This window comes from Sturnira hondurensis, unplaced genomic scaffold (assembly GCF_014824575.4).
Source record: "Sturnira hondurensis isolate 20B ecotype Veracruz unplaced genomic scaffold, ASM1482457v3 Scaffold0015767, whole genome shotgun sequence".
NCBI classification, from domain to species: Eukaryota; Metazoa; Chordata; class Mammalia; order Chiroptera; family Phyllostomidae; genus Sturnira; species Sturnira hondurensis.
Window position 1 is genome coordinate 388,844 of NW_028088398.1, and position 17,137 is coordinate 405,980.

The window sequence follows — 17,137 nt, forward strand, 5'->3', positions numbered from 1 at the left end:
AACACGCAGGCTCAAGGGCGCTTGCCCTACGCTGCCAGCTCTGATTGGCCATCAGAGATGAGGGCGCCGCCCAATGGGAGGTGTGGATAGTGAGGGGTGCCGCACGCCAGGAGCAGGGGGTCTGTGTCAAGAGCTGCGGCGTCTGCTGAAGTGAAGAGAGACGGGTGAGGGGCGCCGCGGGGCGGGCGGGGGAAGAGAGCCCTAGGGGAACGGAGAGAGTGCAGGGAGAACGAAGGGAACACCGGGGTCAGAGAGCTTTGGAGCCTCCGCTACGGCGGGAGTGGAAGGAGAGAGCTCCTTCCTATGTGCCCTGGAGCATTGAGCTACCGCTAAGTGTAGGACCCAGCGCTTGAGCTCGCCGTTCCCCGATTCCTTGCAGGGAACTCTTATTTTATGGACTTGATGTATCAGGTCAGAGAAAAAGGGATGTGTAGCAGTGCAGCGGAAAAGTTGAACTTCCAGGCCCCTGGTGAGTTCTTTCCTGGAAGGACTTGCGATGTACTGTATAGAAAGCTCCTGTTCCTCCCCCAGTAGTTTACAGTCCAAAATTGGGAAGGGCGGGGGTGGGGGAATGTAAAAGAGAAAGTCCAAATGTTAGATCTCTCGGGCTACCTCCTAGAGGGACATTTCCTGGGTGCCTGCGTTGTGTAAGCTTCATGCCATGCACCGGGCCTCACCCTAGAGGCTGGAGTGAGGCTGTATACGAGGAAAAATGGAACTTTCGGGCCCCTGCTTGATTACTTCCAGAAAGACCCTTTATTGAATGGCTATTGTGTGCATGGCCCTGTCAACTAAAAAATTAGTGAGGGAGTTAAGGAAAGTTTGGCTTCTGGCCTTTTAGTGAATTGTTTCCTCAAGGTGCATTTATTGGGCCCAAACTGGAAGCAGGGCCCTGTGCTGGGAGTTCCGGTCTAATAGGAGAGTTGGTCTGGTGGGAGAGGTGCAAGGTGCAAAGGCACAGTTAAACTCTCTGGGCCTCCCTTTCCTGAGGGAGCATTATTCATTCACTAAATGTCTACTCAGTGCCTGTTTCGTGCTAAGCATTGTTCTTGGCACTGAAAATATATCACTGATGAACAGACTAAAAATCTCTGCCCTCTGGGAGCTTAATATGTGCAGCTTTTATATGCCAGGCTATAAACTGAATTCCACTAGCCTTCTGGCACTAACAGATGAGTTGAAGAAGAGATGGAGAAAATGGAAACTGAATTTGGGAAATTTACACCTATGCTTGTGGGGTTTGGGGGAGCAGTCACTTGCTGAAGGGACCTGGGTTGGATTGAGCCCGCACATCTAGAGTTAGGGCAGTAGCTAAATCCCTGTCCCTGGCCTGTGGTTATGTTGGTGACAACAGTCCTGTAATGAATCAAACCTGTCCTGCCTATAAGCTCAGTGGGGAGCACAGAGACTTCATCCTAAGTTAGTGATAATTGCTATGACAGAGGTGGCACTGGATGCCATAGGAACCCTGAGGAGGAGAGGAGTGGCCACCGGCTTATGACCGTAGACATGTCAGAAAAGCCTTCACAAAGGAAATGCTGGGGAGGGGGTTGCTAGACAAGAGGAGGAAAGGACTTTCTTGGTGGAAGAATGAATAGCAGCATCATGAATAGCAGCATCAGGACTTAAGGTCCAAAAACATTCTGGATGACTACGAGTGGTTTTGTCTAGCCTTTATGAAGTACCGGGACTTTGTGATCAGTACTACTTTTAGCTCCATTTCTCAAGTGAGAAAACAGTCTGAGGGAGAGGAAGTAAGTGGTGGAGCTCAGACTCAAGCCAAGAGCAGTCTGGTTCTAGGGCCTGGGCTCTTAATCTGTTTGCTTTGCTGCATCTCGGTGTCTCCATGCAGAAGGAGGAAAGGTGCTGCAGAGAGAAGGAACTGCACAAGTAAAGGCCAAGAGTCCCGAAAAGACATGTATTCTCAGAAGCAGTGTGGCTGGCCCTCTGGGTCAGGAAGGCAGCATCAGAGGCCAGGCAGAGGAAGGCTCTCTCTCTCCTGCAGATGTCTGGGTGTCATGGGACATGTGTCAGCTTTAGACTCACAGGCTCATTGAAGACTGAGGCATGAACACTGAATCTAGACTGAGTGACTGATAGAAACTAGTGAGCAACAGGATGGGCAAGGGAATTCCTGAGACGTCCCCTCTCCTCTTAGATTCTTGGTGTCTCACTAGCTCCCTTCCTTCTCCAGGCACTGCCTTCCCCACAATGGCAGACATGGTGGCTGAGGTGGCTGACATGGCCGAGATATCGACACAGATGTCACCAGAGGCCATGGAGATGTCGATACCAATGTTCAGGGAGATAACAGAGATGACAGCAGAGGTGGCTGAGATGAAACCTGGGGAGGCCCTCTCCTCATCCCTCTTTTTCCAGCACCACCAATTCATGTGCTCTGAGTGTGGCAACCTCTACAACACACTGGAGGAAGTCATCTCACACCAGGAGCAGCATGTACCCATTGTAACAGAGGAGGAGGCCCTGACCACCCAGGATGCTGGCCTGGAGCCAGAGCTAGTGCCAGGTACTGAGGATGGGCCTTTCCAGTGTGGTGAATGCAGCCAGCTCATCCTCTCCCGTGGTGAGCTTCTGGCCCACCAGGACGCCCACCTCCAGGAGTCAGCAAGCCAGATCCAGTACCAGTGTGGGGACTGCCAGGAGCTGTTCCCCTCACCTGAGTTGTGGGTGGCTCATCGGAAGGCCCAGCACCTTTCTACTGCAGCCGCTGGACCACCGGTGCCACCCCCTCCCCCTCCCCCAGCACCACCACCTCTACCCCCTGATCCACCTGGAGTCAAGATGGAGCCCTACGAATGTCCTGAGTGCTGTACCCTCTGTGCCACCCCTGAGGAGTTTTTGGAGCATCAGGGAACCCACTTTGATTCCCTAGAGAAAGAGGAATGCAATGGCCTAGAGGAAGATGAAGAGGATGAAGAAGATGATGAAACAGAGGAGGAAGAGTTGGCAGCAGAGGTTGGTGATGATGTTATAGGAGGTGACAAGTCCGCAGCCAGCCGGGCCCAGAGCTGTGGGGATTGTCACCAACACTGGACCTCAGCAGGAGCACGCCGGCAACACCGGCGGGCATCCCATGGCCCAGGGTCAACAGCCCATCCTTTCCGCTGCAGCCAGTGCCAGCGCTGCTTCAGCTCAGCAAACCGGCTGCTGGCTCATGGGCGGGCCCATGTTGGTGGCACACACGAGTGTACCACCTGCTTCAAGGTCTTCAAGAAAGCAGCCTCCCTGGAGCAGCACCTGAGGCTGCACCGTGGGGAAGCTCGATATCTCTGTGTGGACTGTGGTCGCGGCTTCAGCACAGAACTCACGTTGGTGGCCCACCGGCGGGCCCACACCGCCAACCCATTACATCGCTGCCGCTGTGGCAAGACATTCAGCAACATGACCAAGTTTCTCTACCACAGGCGCACCCACGCCGGCAAGAGCGGGGCGCCTCCCGCCACTGCAGCAGCCTCCCTAGCTCCAGCTGAGCCTGTGCCACCGCCACCGCCTCCTACCCCGCCTGCCCAGCTGCCCTGTCCACAGTGCTCCAAGTCCTTTGCCTCAGCCTCCCGCCTCTCCCGGCACCGGCGCACGGTCCACGGCCCCCCCGAGCGGCGCCACTGCTGCGGGATTTGCGGCAAGGGCTTCAAGAAGCTGGTCCATGTGCACAACCACCTACGGACACACACAGGTGAGAGGCCCTTCCAGTGCCATTCCTGTGGCAAGACCTTTGCTTCTCTGGCCAATCTCAGTCGCCACCAACTGACCCACACAGGGGTGCGTCCCTATCAATGTCTAGACTGTGGCAAACGGTTTACACAGAGCTCCAACCTGCAGCAGCACCGGAGGCTGCACCTGCGGCCCGTGGCCTTCGCTCGTGCTCCCCGCCTCCCCATCACTGGTCTCTACAACAAGAGCCCCTACTACTGCGGGACATGTGGCCGCTGGTTCCGTGCCATGGCGGGCCTGCGCCTGCATCAGCGGGTCCATGCTCGCGCTCGAATGATGACCCTGCAGCCCAGATCACCACCTCCCGCCCCATCCCCGGCCCCCCAGCCTCAGCAGACTATCATGTGCACTGAGCTTGGGGAGACCATCGCCATCATCGAGACATCCCAGCCACTGGCACTTGAGGACACACTGCAGCTGTGCCAGGCAGCACTGGGAGCCAGCGAAGCGAGCGGGCTGTTGCAGTTGGACACGGCCTTCGTGTGACACCACAAAGAGCAATAATAAAAGTTTGTTGCAACAGCAAGTATGAGCACCTCTGGGGAGGAAGGGGACCACCCCCCGGCAAGCCACTCTGGCACCCACTGGGTGCCAGGATCCACTGCAGCCTGTTACCCACTAACTCCTCAGAACAGCCCTGCCAGGTTTCTCTTGTCGCCTTTCTCTGCCTGAAGGGAAACTGAAGCCCTGGGACGTGATAGGATCTGTCCCAGGTCACCCACAAAGCAGGGTTTGCCAGGGTTCTTTGTGTGACCCTGCTGCCCAGCAACATCAGGTCACCTTTTCTGAGCCTGGGCTGTGTGCTCAGGTACATGCCCCGTATGTCTTCGGGTCCTCTGCTGTTGCCCCGGCCTGAGGCTTCCTTGGACCTCAGCACCCAGGACGCGGCTCTGCCCAGGAGGAACACACTGGTCTGGGCTTCCTTAATCTCACTTTCAACAATGTGGAAGGAAACCTCTAGGTTCCCAGGTGGGGTTCAGGTGAAGATGTGATGCTGGAGACCAAGGAATGAGTCAGACGCAGGCTCCGCCCCTGCAGTGTGGTAGGAAGAACACACACAAGTACAGATGGCCTTACTAAGTGTGCTTCGTTGATTCTTTCACCTGGGGTGTCCTTCCTGAGTGCTGGGCAGTGCTTGGGGCTAGAGACAAGTCAGGCCTCCACGCTGCCTGAGGGCAGACGGATCGCAGCTCTGGGTTCCTCAGGGTTGTGGTGGGGATGCACATGGACAGTGGGCCCCCGAGAGGGAACAAAGCTCGGTGGTGGGAGGTCAGGAGTCAGAGGCTTATAGAGGAGGTAGGAATCTGCTAGCAGAAGAGAACTTTCCAGGCAGACAGCACTGAGGGTGAGTTCTTAGTATACTTGGAGACCATCCAGTTATTCATAATTACAATAACAGCGAACATTTGAGTCCCTCGCCGTGGCAGGCACCGCAGTTACCAATGTGATCCCGAAGAGTCTGTGAGGTGATCTAAGAATTATCCGTATTGTACAGACGAGAAAATGAGCAGACTTGCCCAAGGTCTCACAGAGGCATTGCTGAGGCTTTGCACCCAGCCCATCCCTTCAGCCCATCCCTTCAGCCCATGTCCAGAACCGGTGAAACCTTTGTGGAGGTGGGGGCCTAGGGGATTCATTGTAACGAGGAAAGGTGAGCTGGTGTCACAGAGAAGGTGGTGTTTGAAGGGTCTTTTAAAAGGTCAGTGATCTTGGGAGCAGGAAGGAATCCCCAACCTTTCCAAAGATTCCTTTACGTGACAATCCTGTCTCTAAACATGATATATGGCAGGTCAGGGCCATATATCATGGGCAGGCTCCCCCCAGGCCTCCACAGATCCAGGGACTCTCGCAGGCCAGGCAGAATGAGGCAGGGCTGTGGCTGTGTGTCTGGGAGGGAGGGCTAGACCTCAGAAGGACTTCAGAGCTGGGCTAGGTGGGGCAGTGTGAGAAGGGGTGGGTCCTAACTGGGGGTTAGGGCTCCTTGCAGTCAAGGTGGGGTGTTGGGGGAGACTGAAGATGGTCCAGGAGGGAGAGAGAACAGGCCAGAGCTTGGCAGAGGCTGAGGCCGTGGGAGGACAGTAAGGGGCGGTGACCTCATGGCTGACCAGATGTAAGCATCTGGGAAGGGGTCCCCAGGACCCCCAAGGCCTGCCTCTTGCCCAGACCAGCCCTCCCCTACTGTAGTCCACTTGCTTTATGTCTTCATAGCCCAAAAAAGGTGATACCCAGATGGTGTTCAGCAGGGAAGGCCAGGGTTTGCTTTGAGCAGTATAGAGATGGCCCCTAGGGCTGGCCTGAGCAGATAAAAGCCCAGACGCCACGGAACGGTCCTTGAACTTCCTCTGCAACATTTGAAGCTCCTCTCGGTCTTTCTTGACCAGTAAAGTACCTGTCAGTTGCTCCTCCCGAGACCCTCTTCCTCCCCTGGGGCTTCTGCCCTGGCTACAGCTGGCACCACATGGAAGAGGTACCATGGCACTCTCCTAGTGGCCCCACCGTCTGGCCCAGCATATTTTGTGAGGGTGAAAGCCAGGCTCTCTGCACCAGCCTTTCAGGGGTGTCACTTCCCAGCATCCATAGGAGGTGGCTCAGGCAGGTACCCTGTTTGAGACCTGGAAATGAAGGCTTGGGGATCTGCTAGGGTTTGGGGACAGCACCTCTGCCCCCATGCATGCCCACTGAATCTATATCAGGCTAAGTTTTGTATCCTCCAGACCCTGAAGCAGCAGGCAGCTGCAGGGACTGAGACAGCTTTTTGTCGAAGTCTTGACTGCCATTTATGCCCTGTGACCATGACCTCTCTGGTCTCCAGTTCTCTCCCTCCCTGGGTGGAAGCATGCTGGGTCCAGGGGGCGGCTCCTCCCAGGCCTCTGCAACATATAAGCCAGACCTGTTCATCCTCACACAGGAAGGCTGGGCACCTGAGCCAGGGCCCAGATTCAGGCCTCAGATGGCCCAGCCTGGGTTCACTCTACCCCACCCCCTGCCTGAGATATAGCCCGCTCCTGTCCCACTGGGCACCTCCCTCACCTCCAGGGAAACAGGCAGCCAGACAGAAGCAGGTTTTCATGCCAATAATTTATTGAACGGAGGTCTGTACACAGGCAAACCTTACTGTGGAAACTAAGACATCAGGATCCCCCCACCACCCCTACCCCGGCCCTCCAGGGTGGGGAGAGGAAGGAGACCTTAGGGCAGAGGACAGGAGGGGACACAGCTATGGGAGGGAGAGGAACCAGGTTGGACGGTGCGAATTGACGTTTTCTTTAAGAAAAAAATTATAACAATCTATTTACACCTGGGGGACGGGGGTGGGCAGGGAAGGGAAGAGGAGAGGGACTGGTCTGGTTCTATTTACAAGGGACACAGGAGGAGGGGGTGGGTTGGAGGAGGTGGAGGCCTGGGGGAAGGGGAGGGGACCAAGGGGTAGGAGGTCCTCATGCCCCCAACCCCATCCATCCTTCCTTCTCTTCCCTCCCCACAACCAGTTGAAATCCTCTTAAAAAGCCCACCACAGGGGTGAGGCTGGTGAGGGAGAGACAAGAAGAGGGGACAGGAACTCATTTACCTCTGCCCTCTAGTCTAGGGGCCCAGCCAGGGCAGGAGCCACGCCCCCCCCCTTCCCAGCCCCACCTGGGGCTCCCAGATAGAAGGGTAGTTGGCAGGGCCCTCAGGAGGAGTTAGTGAGGGGGTCTGTAGGATCAGCTGGCTGCCATTCCGGGCTGGTCTGGGCCTCACTTAAAGCTGAGGAGGAAGGAGGAGTGGATGGTTAGCCTCTGCCTTTCAATCCCCACCCACCCCCCATAAGCAGGAAGTCTGTGTGAGATGCCACATCAGAAATTGAAAGCTGTCATTTTAGGTCCGGGATCGCAAACTCAAATGCCAAAAGGCCAGGTTGGTCACTGAGTGAATCACCAAGGAGCCAGGCCCCACCTCAAAGGAGATGACTGGATCTCAGCCCTGGGGAAAGGCAGCCCTGCCATCCCATCTGATTTTCTTCCCCAAGAGAAACAGGAAACCCAGATCTGTACATAGAATGGCCCCAATTTTTAAATGTGGGCAACAAATTAAACTTTGTGTAAGCCAAACACGTCCTGGGTTTTCCAGTTAGCATTTCCACGCAAACACAGGCGATAATGCCCAACACAAGTGACCCTTCTCGTGCTGTAAAGTATGTTTTCTGTATTCAAACCATCAGCAATTCTTAAGTGCCTACAGAAACACAGGGGCTGTTAAAAGAACACCCCCTCCACTGAAAATTGCTGCTCTACCCCGACTTACCTTGTGAGGATGGGTTGAGGGTGGCAGTGCCCGCTGGGGACCTCAAGTGAGGAGGGATGAGAATAGCATTGAGAGATGGTTGGATGGAGAGTTCTAGAGAGAGGAATGGACATTGCCTGGTCAGAAGGCAGGGCAGGGCATCTACACACCTGGTTCGGGTTAGAAAAGGGAACTGAATAGGGACTCAGCTCTTGCCAAACACGTGTGGCCACCAAACACTTCCAAGGAACAGCTGTAAAGAACCTAGCACAGGAGATCGCAAGGCATGGGTGAATCAGGTTTGGGGCTCCCTAAATTGTGGGGGCCTCTACCATGCCCGGGCCTTCCTTGTCACCACCCCCTCAGCTTTCTAGATCCCAGGCTATGCCCTCACCACCAGGACTGAAATTGAAGAGGGGGGGAAGCGAGCGGTTGTTGGGGAGCTGGATTCCATGACATCGCAGTTCATCAAAGAAGCTGTGGGCACAGGCTTCCAGCGGAGACAGTCTCGAGGACGGTGTGTACTCCAGTAGGCTGGAGCAGAGTGCGATGGCCTCGGGTGGCGTTCGAGATTTGAACACCTGGCGAGGAAGGGCAGAAGTCACAAGGATGAGAGGCCCGAGGCAGTGGCAGGCTCCTGCACCTCACTGCCCCAGTGCTGGCGGCAATGTGACTGCCCGCCTCCCCCAAACCCACTTTCCAAATGAGAAAACTGAGGCCTAACCACCAGGGAAAGCTCAGTTTGTACCAGTGCCGCAGCCCACCAGGCCCCATGACTGTCGGGGCTCTGCTGTAAGTCTGTTTCCCCACTAGAAAAACAGGATTCTGGAATCGACTATGGGTTCTCAACTTCCAGACTACTAAAAATTCTATTGAGTGAAATGTGATGAAAGTCACTGACACACGCCCAAGCCTTGACCTTGTAGCCACATCCCCAGACCAGTGGGTCTCCGACGGGGACCTCAGCCATGCTGCCTGAGGCCCTAGCCTTGCCCAACCTTTGTCCAGGGGTGAGCTTTAATCTGGGGGAACTTGAACTCTGTGTAATTAGGGTTCATCTCTCGGATCTGTTCCCGGGTTGGTGTTCCCAGCACCTGTAGGAAAAGGAGGGGTCTGAGCCAAGATCCCTATCACTCAGCCCCACCCCTGCCCACCAGGCCCTGCCCTCACCTTGATGATCTCCACAAGCTGGTCTACCCCACTGTCCCCAGGGAAGATGGGCTGGCCCAGCAGGAGCTCAGCCAGTACGCAGCCAGCTGACCACACATCTGAAGGGGAATGGAGGAGGGTCAGGAGTACCATGCCCGTCCCCTCACAAACCCTTCTGTCCCTCATGGTCATCCTGAGAGGGGCCAAGAGGCCCATTTTTTCAACTCAGAGACAAGTGCCTTGCTCAAAGTCACACAGTTTAAGAATACTGGAGCCTGACTTTGAACCTCTAGGTCTGCCTGACTGCACTGCACTCTCCAGTCCAGGTGAACAACTGCGACCTGGTACTCTCATCCCTTCCTGGCTGTACCCCACACCAGTTCACACCTCAGGACCAGGCGGTTTCCTCACACCACTGAAGCACACTCTCTTCCAAGCTCTTCAGGCCCTCTCCCCATGACAGGGATGGACACAGAGCCCTGTGGGCGGTCACACCCTACAGCCTCACCTCAGATTCCTCCAAGGTCACAATCAACCATTCCTCCTGGAGAAGAGAGGGCTGACTGGGAGGTCCCAGAGCCAGCACAGATTCTAGAGTTAGGTCAGCTTTCAAAGGCCAACCCTGCCCAGTCCCAGCAGTGTGACTGCAGGCAGGGGGCCTCAGCCCTCTAAACCTGAGACTGTACCTAAATCAACAGCAGGACCTTCCAAAATTCACGAGGACTGCATAAAAGAATAAACATTAAGCGTTTCTCAGCAAGCCTGGCCGACACACAGAACTCAAAACCACCATGACTGCCTCCCCGCCCCAGCCTCCTGCAAGTCTGACCGATGGAGGAGGTGTAATCAGTCGCTCCAAAGATCAACTCTGGGGCCCGATAGTAGCGGGAACAGATGTAGGAGACGTTGGGCTCCCCCCGGACCAGCTGCTTGGCACTGTGGGAAGAGGTGGGCAAGAGTAAACACAAGGCAAGGGTTAAGGGCCCTCCTCACCCTGTCAGCCAACCAACACACCCCAGGTCAGGCTCACCTGCCAAAATCACAGAGCTTAAGGACAGCGGTGTCAGGATCCACCAGGAGGTTCTGAGGCTTGATGTCACGGTGACACACACCCTGGGAGTGGATGTAGGCCAAGCTCCGGAAGAGCTGGTACATGTATACCTGGGAAAGGCAGGGGACAGAATTCCAGCCAAGCTCTCCCCACAGCACGTGCTCTCAGCCCGAAGAGCACTTCCAGGCCCTCTCTCCAATTTGAAAACTCTTCCACACCCACTTTGTTCTCAAACTTTCACGTGCATCAGAATCACTTGGAAACCTTTTAAAATAAGATTCCTGCCCTGGCTGGTGTGGCTCAGTGCACAGAGTGCCGGCCTGCAAACCAAAAGGGTCGCTGGTTTGATTCCCAGTCAGGGTACATGCCTGGGTTGCAGGCCAGGTTTCCAGCTAGGGGTGCATGAGAAGCAACCACACACTGATGTTTCTCTTCCTCTCTTTCTCCCTCCCTTCCCTTCTAAATATAAATAAAATCTTAAAAAAAAAAAAAAAAAAAAAAANCTTCCCTTCTAAATATAAATAAAATCTTAAAAAAAAAAAAAAAAAAAAAAAAGGACTCTTGTGCCCCACTCCCAGTTTCTGATTTTGTAATTTCAGGACTGCGCTTTTGCAACAACTCCCAGTGCTGGTGCTGGTCCACACTGTCAAAACTACCAACCACTTCAGTCCCACAGCTCAACAGACGCCTGGTAAGCCAAGAGAGGCCTTGGCACTCAGCTCACCCAAAGCGATTGGCTGGAAGAAGGGCGCAGCCTCCTTTATCCACCAGTCAAACCGCCCACAGCAGCCCCTCTCCAGCTGCGTTTCCCTGCCACTCTCCCACTGCCTGACTAGAACCTACGTGCCAACAGAGCAGTGAGTGATCTTTGTGTTTCCATCACTGCTGCCTCACAAAGCCTGGCAAGTAATAACTGCTCAAACCTGCTTCCTGAGCCCCCTCCTCCTCTGTTCCTGCTGCCCTTGGCCAGAGGTACCACTTCCTCACCCTGCACCTGGTCTCCTCCCAGAAGCCTTTCTTGATCCCTCTTGCCCCAAAGCAGGCAGGGCTGGGAGCCTTCTGTGTTCCCAGAATTCCCTGTGCTCCTTCTAGGAAGGCAGTTGCTAGCAGTTTTATAGTCCCCTGTGATGATACTTCTCTACCCCACCACACTGAGAAGCTTCAAAGGCGAGGTCTGCATCTTAATCAGCTGGGCCTCTGAACTTGCTCACTGCTGAGCCTGACACACAGGTAGCCAATGGACAGAAAACTCCCCTCCTGGGAGGCGAAGTCCCACAGCACCAACCACTGGCAGGGCCCTATGGCTCACCAAGAGGAGCAACCGGACCCCGAGCAACCTCAAGCAAACCCGGACCCAACCACCTCCTCCCAAAGCAGCAAGCTGCCCCAGCCTCTCCTCCACAGGGTCTCTAGGCTCGTGCATGCATGCATTCATTCAAACACCTGCTGAGGAACAGAAACACCCAAGGCTCTCAGCGCCAGGTACTGGGGAAGGAACTGCAGAGACAATGGATGAAGGAGCCTGCTTTCCTGGCTCCGAGGACACCAACCATCCTCCGACCCTGCCTCCTTCCCACTCCTCTCTGAGACTTCACCGTGTTCCCCCCATATTCTCCGCCACCAGCACCTGATTCTGAGCTACTTCTTCCAACACCACTGGTGTCACTGGGCTCCCAGGAAAGACCCAAGCAAGTACCTTAAAGCCTCCCCTGTCCTGGTCAGCCTGCCTCCCTGATTCAGTCAAGTGTCAGGTCAGGCTGCTCTGTACTGGCAAGCTCCATCTCTGGGGTATGTGGACCAGGGCAGGAAGCACAAGGCCTCCAAAGACCAACATGAACTTGGAGAACAAAGGAACCCACAGGAAGCAGGAGGGTCCAGAGCTCCTGCTTGGTGGGCCTGGGCCCCAACAGCCTGCCCGCCTGCCCACCTTGACATAGATGATAGGGATGGTCAACTTGGCCTTGGTGAAATGGCGGGCTACCCGGTACACCGTCTCAGGTACATATTCCAGCACTAGATTCAGATAAAGCTCGTCTTTCTGTGTAGAGCAAAAGACAAGTGTGAGGCATTGTGAAGAAAACGGGAACAGGGGAGGGAAGGTTTGGGGAAAATGGGGGAAAGACTGGTAGTTGTGAGAAAGGCAAACAGGAAAATGGGTTAAGGTGAAGGATTCCCCCACCCCCAAGGTCTCACCTTCTCCCCACTGGAGTAGAAAAAGTATCTCAGCCTCACAATATTGCAGTGGTCCAGCTTCCGCATAATCTGCAGCTCTCGGTTCTTGGGGGTAAAAGGAGAGAGCCTCAGAAAACCACCAGCTCTCCTTGCCTTCCGTACGTACTTCACTATAGCCCTACACTCCCATTCCTGCCAACAGAGCTGGGCATTTACTTACTCCCTGTGTCTAGGCTCCCAACCCCCCTAGAGAAGCCCCTAATTACTCACCCCCCCAACCCATCTCCCTCACACACAAGCTGGAAGCCCAAGGGCTAAACCCAGACCACAGATGTGCTTTCTTCAGCCCACTGTTTTACGTGTTCAATTTAATGTTGATATTTGAAAAATCAAACAACTTCACGTATAAACCCCATTTTTGTGCTTCTCTTGAAAAATCAAGACGATGTGGCCGCATGGCCACATGGGGCCTGCCTCCTTGCATGGCCTAGGCAACAACAGAGGAGCAGTGGCCATCCACTAGTCCCCGCTAGTCCTCACTCCTATTGTTCCCCTGGATGCGTCTGAGCCCTCGAACCTGGCTTGGAGCCTGAGTTGGAGACTCCAGGCTTCCAATTCTCATCTTCCCAAAGAGGACCCAGCCTCAGTCTTCTTCCTTATTCTCTGTTCCCCTCTGGGACCTCAGAACTCCCCATCCTCAGATCCATCTCACTTCTGGGACTCAACACTAGTCAAACACTGACTGACGCCCCGGATCCGCCTGCCCCTGACACTATCCACTGTCAAGACGGGGGCCTGACCTGTTTCCCTTCCAGCCTAGGCTCACTTCTCCTCCAGCCAGACTAGCCTAGCCTCCAAAACTGTCCTTCAAACACCAACTATACCTCGACTGCCACTTCTCCATCTCCTTCTCACTCCGAGGCACCTCTGTATGAACAGACGCCCCCTTTTTCAGAAGGACAGAGCCCCACGCCAAGGCACGTGATTTGGTGAGCCCTGGGCAGGCTGGATTCCACCCTGCACTTGCCAAGCACCTGAGGCAGAGTGAGACCTTTGCAGAGGCACTTATCAGCGCCACCAGCTTCCTTTCTCCTCCGAGCAGAAACTTGACTTAGTGATTAAGGAGGACTGCTTGGGAGTAAGAATATAGTCTTGACCTCCCGCAATTCTCTTATCTGAGTCTCAGTTTCCAGTTTCAGCTTAATTAAAATAGGAATAACAACAGTACCTACACTCCACACAATCTCTATGTAAACTAAGAAAAACTTGCAAAAAACACTTATAAAGAGCAAAAGCCAATGAACTTTCAGCTCTGGGCTTTCCCAGAACCTACATCTATCTTCCACACAACTCACTCCCCTCTTTCTCTCTTCTCCTCTGGCCCGTGCTCAGATCCCCTTGCTGGGGCTCTCACCAATCATAACCAGTTAAACTTCCGTGTCCCCATTCCCCTCAGGCTACCTTGAACCTCTTGTCCTGAAGAACCTTCTTGATGGCTACCAGTTCCCTGGTCTCTGCCAGCCGTGCCTGGTACACGACCCCAAATGAGCCATTGCCAATCACTTTGATGTCTGTGTACGCCACCTCCTGAGAGCGCTCCGGGCCTTGGCCTAAGGTGGCTACCACTGTGGTCACCTTCCCGCTGTCGCCTGGGGAGCAAAGGAGACACAAAATCCACTGACCTTTCTCCTCTGGCCAACCCCCATTCTGGGGCTGTGGGGTGGGTGGGGATCTCCACAAGAAGTTTTCTGGGGCCCCTCCCCCCTTATAGGAAAATACTGACACCTAAACCTCTTATTGATCCCTAATCTCCACTTCTGGTAAGCAGCAAACCACTGGGTCCTCTTGATCTGAGGAGCCAATGACACTCCCAGATGTTGAATCTATCCAAGCTCATTGTCCTCAGGCCCCTCCTGACTGGGAAAGCCTGACCTAACCTCGTCCACTTAAGAGGGCGGTAACCCTGAGGTACTACTTTAGGAATGCACTAACCTTTCTCACAGCTCAGGGGAGAGTGACCTCTACGTCCTCCCTGGTGGAGCATGTAACTTCGCCACTCGTTCTAGTGACAGAAATAAATGACTCCTCCTGGCATGAGTGCTAGTGCCCTGACTCACTTTGGGGGGACAGTTAGCCCTTACCCAAGTACTTTGAGATTAGAGAAGGCACTGACCTGATCTCATCAGTGTGGTCCAGCCCCAGACCCCTTTCTGTATGGGAGTGATCAGGAATGGATAAACACTGAATTGTGAGACTGGTGGACCTGATCTCTCTATCAGGAGGCCAGCCCGGCCTCAGTCCTTCATAGGAAGATTGTAATTTCCAGTTCTAATCTCTGAAGAGCAGCAAATCACCATGGAATTCATTGGGGTAGTGACCCCTTTTCTTCAGGGACTTGATGAAAGGCTTCCCAAAGAAAAGGGGTCACTGATGAGTCAAATCCATGTTGAAGGGCCAGTTGACACCTTCTTTTGAAAGAAATCATCCTATAAAGCTATTTTCCCAGAGCCAAGAACACCACCCCACAGAATAATAAACGGGGTACAACCCAGATCCATATCAATGGGGGGCTGTGACCCTTCCCTCTGCCCATTCCATTTCTGCCCACCAAGCCATGTGTTTTGAAGAACAGTAGCTATTACTTGGTGGGAAGTGTAGTTGGGAGTCTGACTCCCAACTTGTCCTTATTTCTAAGAAACGGCAACCATTAATTTCCACCACTGGGAATACAGATATAATGAACAGAAAATGAGATCAGGTCTTGCGTTTTAAAGGGGAAGATGACCTGGGTACCAGGTTTGGAAAGTTGTAACCCTGTTCTTTGGAGACAAGTAACCCTAAATAATATGCACTCCATATCCCCATCTTCTTAAGATAAGCAAATTCAGATCCCCCTTTTGGGTGGTGGCTTTATTCTTGTTCTGTTTGGGAACAATAACCCTTGAGCCCCATTTGTAAGCCAGCCACGATGACCCCTGATCCTGTTATCTAATGCAGGGCAACGTCAGATGCCTGTTTTTAAGCCTCAAAAACCCAAGACCTCAGTAATGGAAGACCAGTAACCTGTGACCCTTGTTTCTTTGAGGGTTACTAACTTTAACCCTAAACTCCAAGTGACGGTAACCCGCCCCCCCGCGAAATCCTTTTCTGGGAGGGGGGAGGTCTCAGATCCCAGTTTTTCGGAGGCAGTGACCTCGAGCTCTTATCTGGGCATATGGAAGAATCTGATCGATGACTGAGGGGTTTCGGGAACCCTGATCTCCACCCACCAGGGACGCCGCTAATACTTACGGCCCAGCTTCACTCCGGGCGGCGGGAAGCTCGTGCCCGCGCTGGGGCCGCCGCTGCCTCCACCGCCGCTGCCGCTGGGACCACCCCCGGAGCTCGAGGCCCCCACGCCCCCACCCATGGCTCCGACTGACGCTTTCCCGCCGCTGCTGCCGCCCGGACCAGAGGCCGAGCCCCCAGGGCCGCCGCCACCGCCGCCGCCTCCGCCGCCTGGCTCCGCGAACGAGCTGGTCCGCGGCCGGCCCGAGCCCACAGAGACGCCCGCCGAAGGAGCGCCGCCGCTCATGGCGCCGAGCGCAGGCCCAGGCCGCGGGGCTCGGGCTGCCCGGGTTGCCGCTGCCGCCGCCGCTTCCCCCGGCCTCCGGCCTCTTCCAGGCCGCGCCGCTTGGGCTCGGGCTCCGGCTCCGGCCCAGCGCCCGCCGCGGGGCACGCCGGGAGATGCAGTCCGCCTGCCCTCCGCGCCGCTGTCACCGCCCTCTGCCCGGTGAGAGCCGTGTGGTACGCCGGGAAATGGAGTCCGCAAAGGCCTCAGAGGGAGACCGCACTTACACGTCGGGAAATATTGTTGGCAATAAGGCAGTCGACTCTGTCCACAACGGACCTTAAAGTACTAAGGGAAGCTGCGTCAGAGTCGCACACTCACTCCTCTGCGGCAACTGGGAGCCTCTCATTATGTCTCACAAATGTAGTCGCAAACACGCCGTCAAAGACCTGATGCACGCCGGGAAATGGAGTCTAGTCGTTCACTGTGTCGATTGGGTGTGTACGCCCCGTGCCAGGTGCATTCTGGGAATCTGAGTCGGCTCAGGAGGACCCGCAGATGTCGGATCTAAAGGCAAGCCGGGAAATGGAGTCGTCGCCACACCCTCACTGCATTGCAGGTGTAAAGAGACTCCCAAAGCACGACGGGAAATGGAGTCCCATGTGATCTCTAAACCCCCAGGTGGATACTGCAGTTCCGGAGTCAAGCTAAGAAATGGGGTAGATACAGAGCTCCTCCTTCCCCCTACGCTAGGCCGCAGTGTCTTCAGGGATACGTAGTCAACACAAAGGCTTCGGAACTGTTGCTACAGCGAGCCCTGGTGTCTTCTGGGAAATGGAGTTTCAGGAAGTCTTCCTATCGACTGAGGGGAGGGATCTACCATGAGCGCGAAGCATGCTGGGGAATAGGCCATAGCGGATCCAGTCACTGTGAGATAAGACTGCCTACCCTTGCCGGAAAGTGGAATTGAGTGGATACCTTCGACAAAGCGTGAGCGAGAGCGAGAGGTGAAAGACAGCAGTTCCCTGTGGAGACCAAACAGTATTTTAACGTCTCCTTCCCCTCCCCTAGATCCTAAGAAAGAACTGAAGTCGATGAGGGGTTGCTGGAAAATGGAGACCAATTTCCAAGTTTCCACAAATCGAGAAGGAAAAACTCCGTCCAAACGATTTGGGAAACAAAGTTCCTGGTTTATCAGAACTATAGCCTTCGGATACAATGTA

At 54.7% G+C, this 17,137-nt stretch overlaps 2 protein-coding genes across 3 annotated transcripts; one reads left to right on the top strand and one right to left on the bottom strand.

Annotated features, from left to right (window-relative positions):
* Window positions 1-79: 79 nt before the first annotated feature.
* Window positions 80-4,258, top strand: ZNF526 (zinc finger protein 526). 2 transcript variants are annotated; one of them, XM_037065500.1, is made up of 2 exons: window positions 80-164; window positions 2,195-4,258. In XM_037065500.1, the coding sequence occupies exon 2, from the start codon at window positions 2,212-2,214 to the stop codon at window positions 4,216-4,218; it is 2,007 nt and encodes a 668-aa protein (XP_036921395.1). In that variant the 5' UTR covers window positions 80-164; window positions 2,195-2,211; the 3' UTR covers window positions 4,219-4,258. The 2 variants fall into 2 exon arrangements, with proteins under 2 accessions (XP_036921395.1, XP_036921394.1); XM_037065499.1 differs by lacking the exon at window positions 80-164 and adding an exon at window positions 204-469.
* A 2,533-nt stretch (window positions 4,259-6,791) lies between these two features.
* Window positions 6,792-16,089, bottom strand: GSK3A (glycogen synthase kinase 3 alpha). The gene is made up of 11 exons (XM_037065501.1): window positions 15,656-16,089; window positions 13,826-14,013; window positions 12,386-12,469; window positions 12,120-12,230; window positions 10,172-10,302; window positions 9,971-10,077; window positions 9,163-9,260; window positions 8,991-9,086; window positions 8,387-8,573; window positions 8,014-8,106; window positions 6,792-7,476 (listed from the first exon to the last, which is right to left on the bottom strand). Exons 1-11 carry the CDS (start codon window positions 15,936-15,938, stop codon window positions 7,403-7,405), a joined length of 1,452 nt encoding a protein of 483 aa, XP_036921396.1. The 5' UTR covers window positions 15,939-16,089; the 3' UTR covers window positions 6,792-7,402.
* Window positions 16,090-17,137: the final 1,048 nt, after the last annotated feature.

Excerpts from the sequence above, each read along its gene's own strand:
- ZNF526 (XM_037065499.1), top strand. The coding sequence starts at position 394 with ATGGACTTGATGTATCAGGTCAGAGAAAAAGGGATGTGTAGCAGTGCA. Across the intron at positions 470-2,194 it reads GTTGAACTTCCAGGCCCCTG|GCACTGCCTTCCCCACAATG; the intron begins GTGAGTTCTTTC and ends TTCCTTCTCCAG.
- GSK3A (XM_037065501.1), bottom strand. The coding sequence starts at position 15,938 with ATGAGCGGCGGCGCTCCTTCGGCGGGCGTCTCTGTGGGCTCGGGCCGG. Across the intron at positions 8,107-8,386 it reads CTTCAATTTCAGTCCTGGTG|AACTCTCCATCCAACCATCT; the intron begins GTGAGGGCATAG and ends TCCTCTCTCTAG. Across the intron at positions 7,477-8,013 it reads CCTCAACCCATCCTCACAAG|CTTTAAGTGAGGCCCAGACC; the intron begins GTAAGTCGGGGT and ends CTTCCTCCTCAG.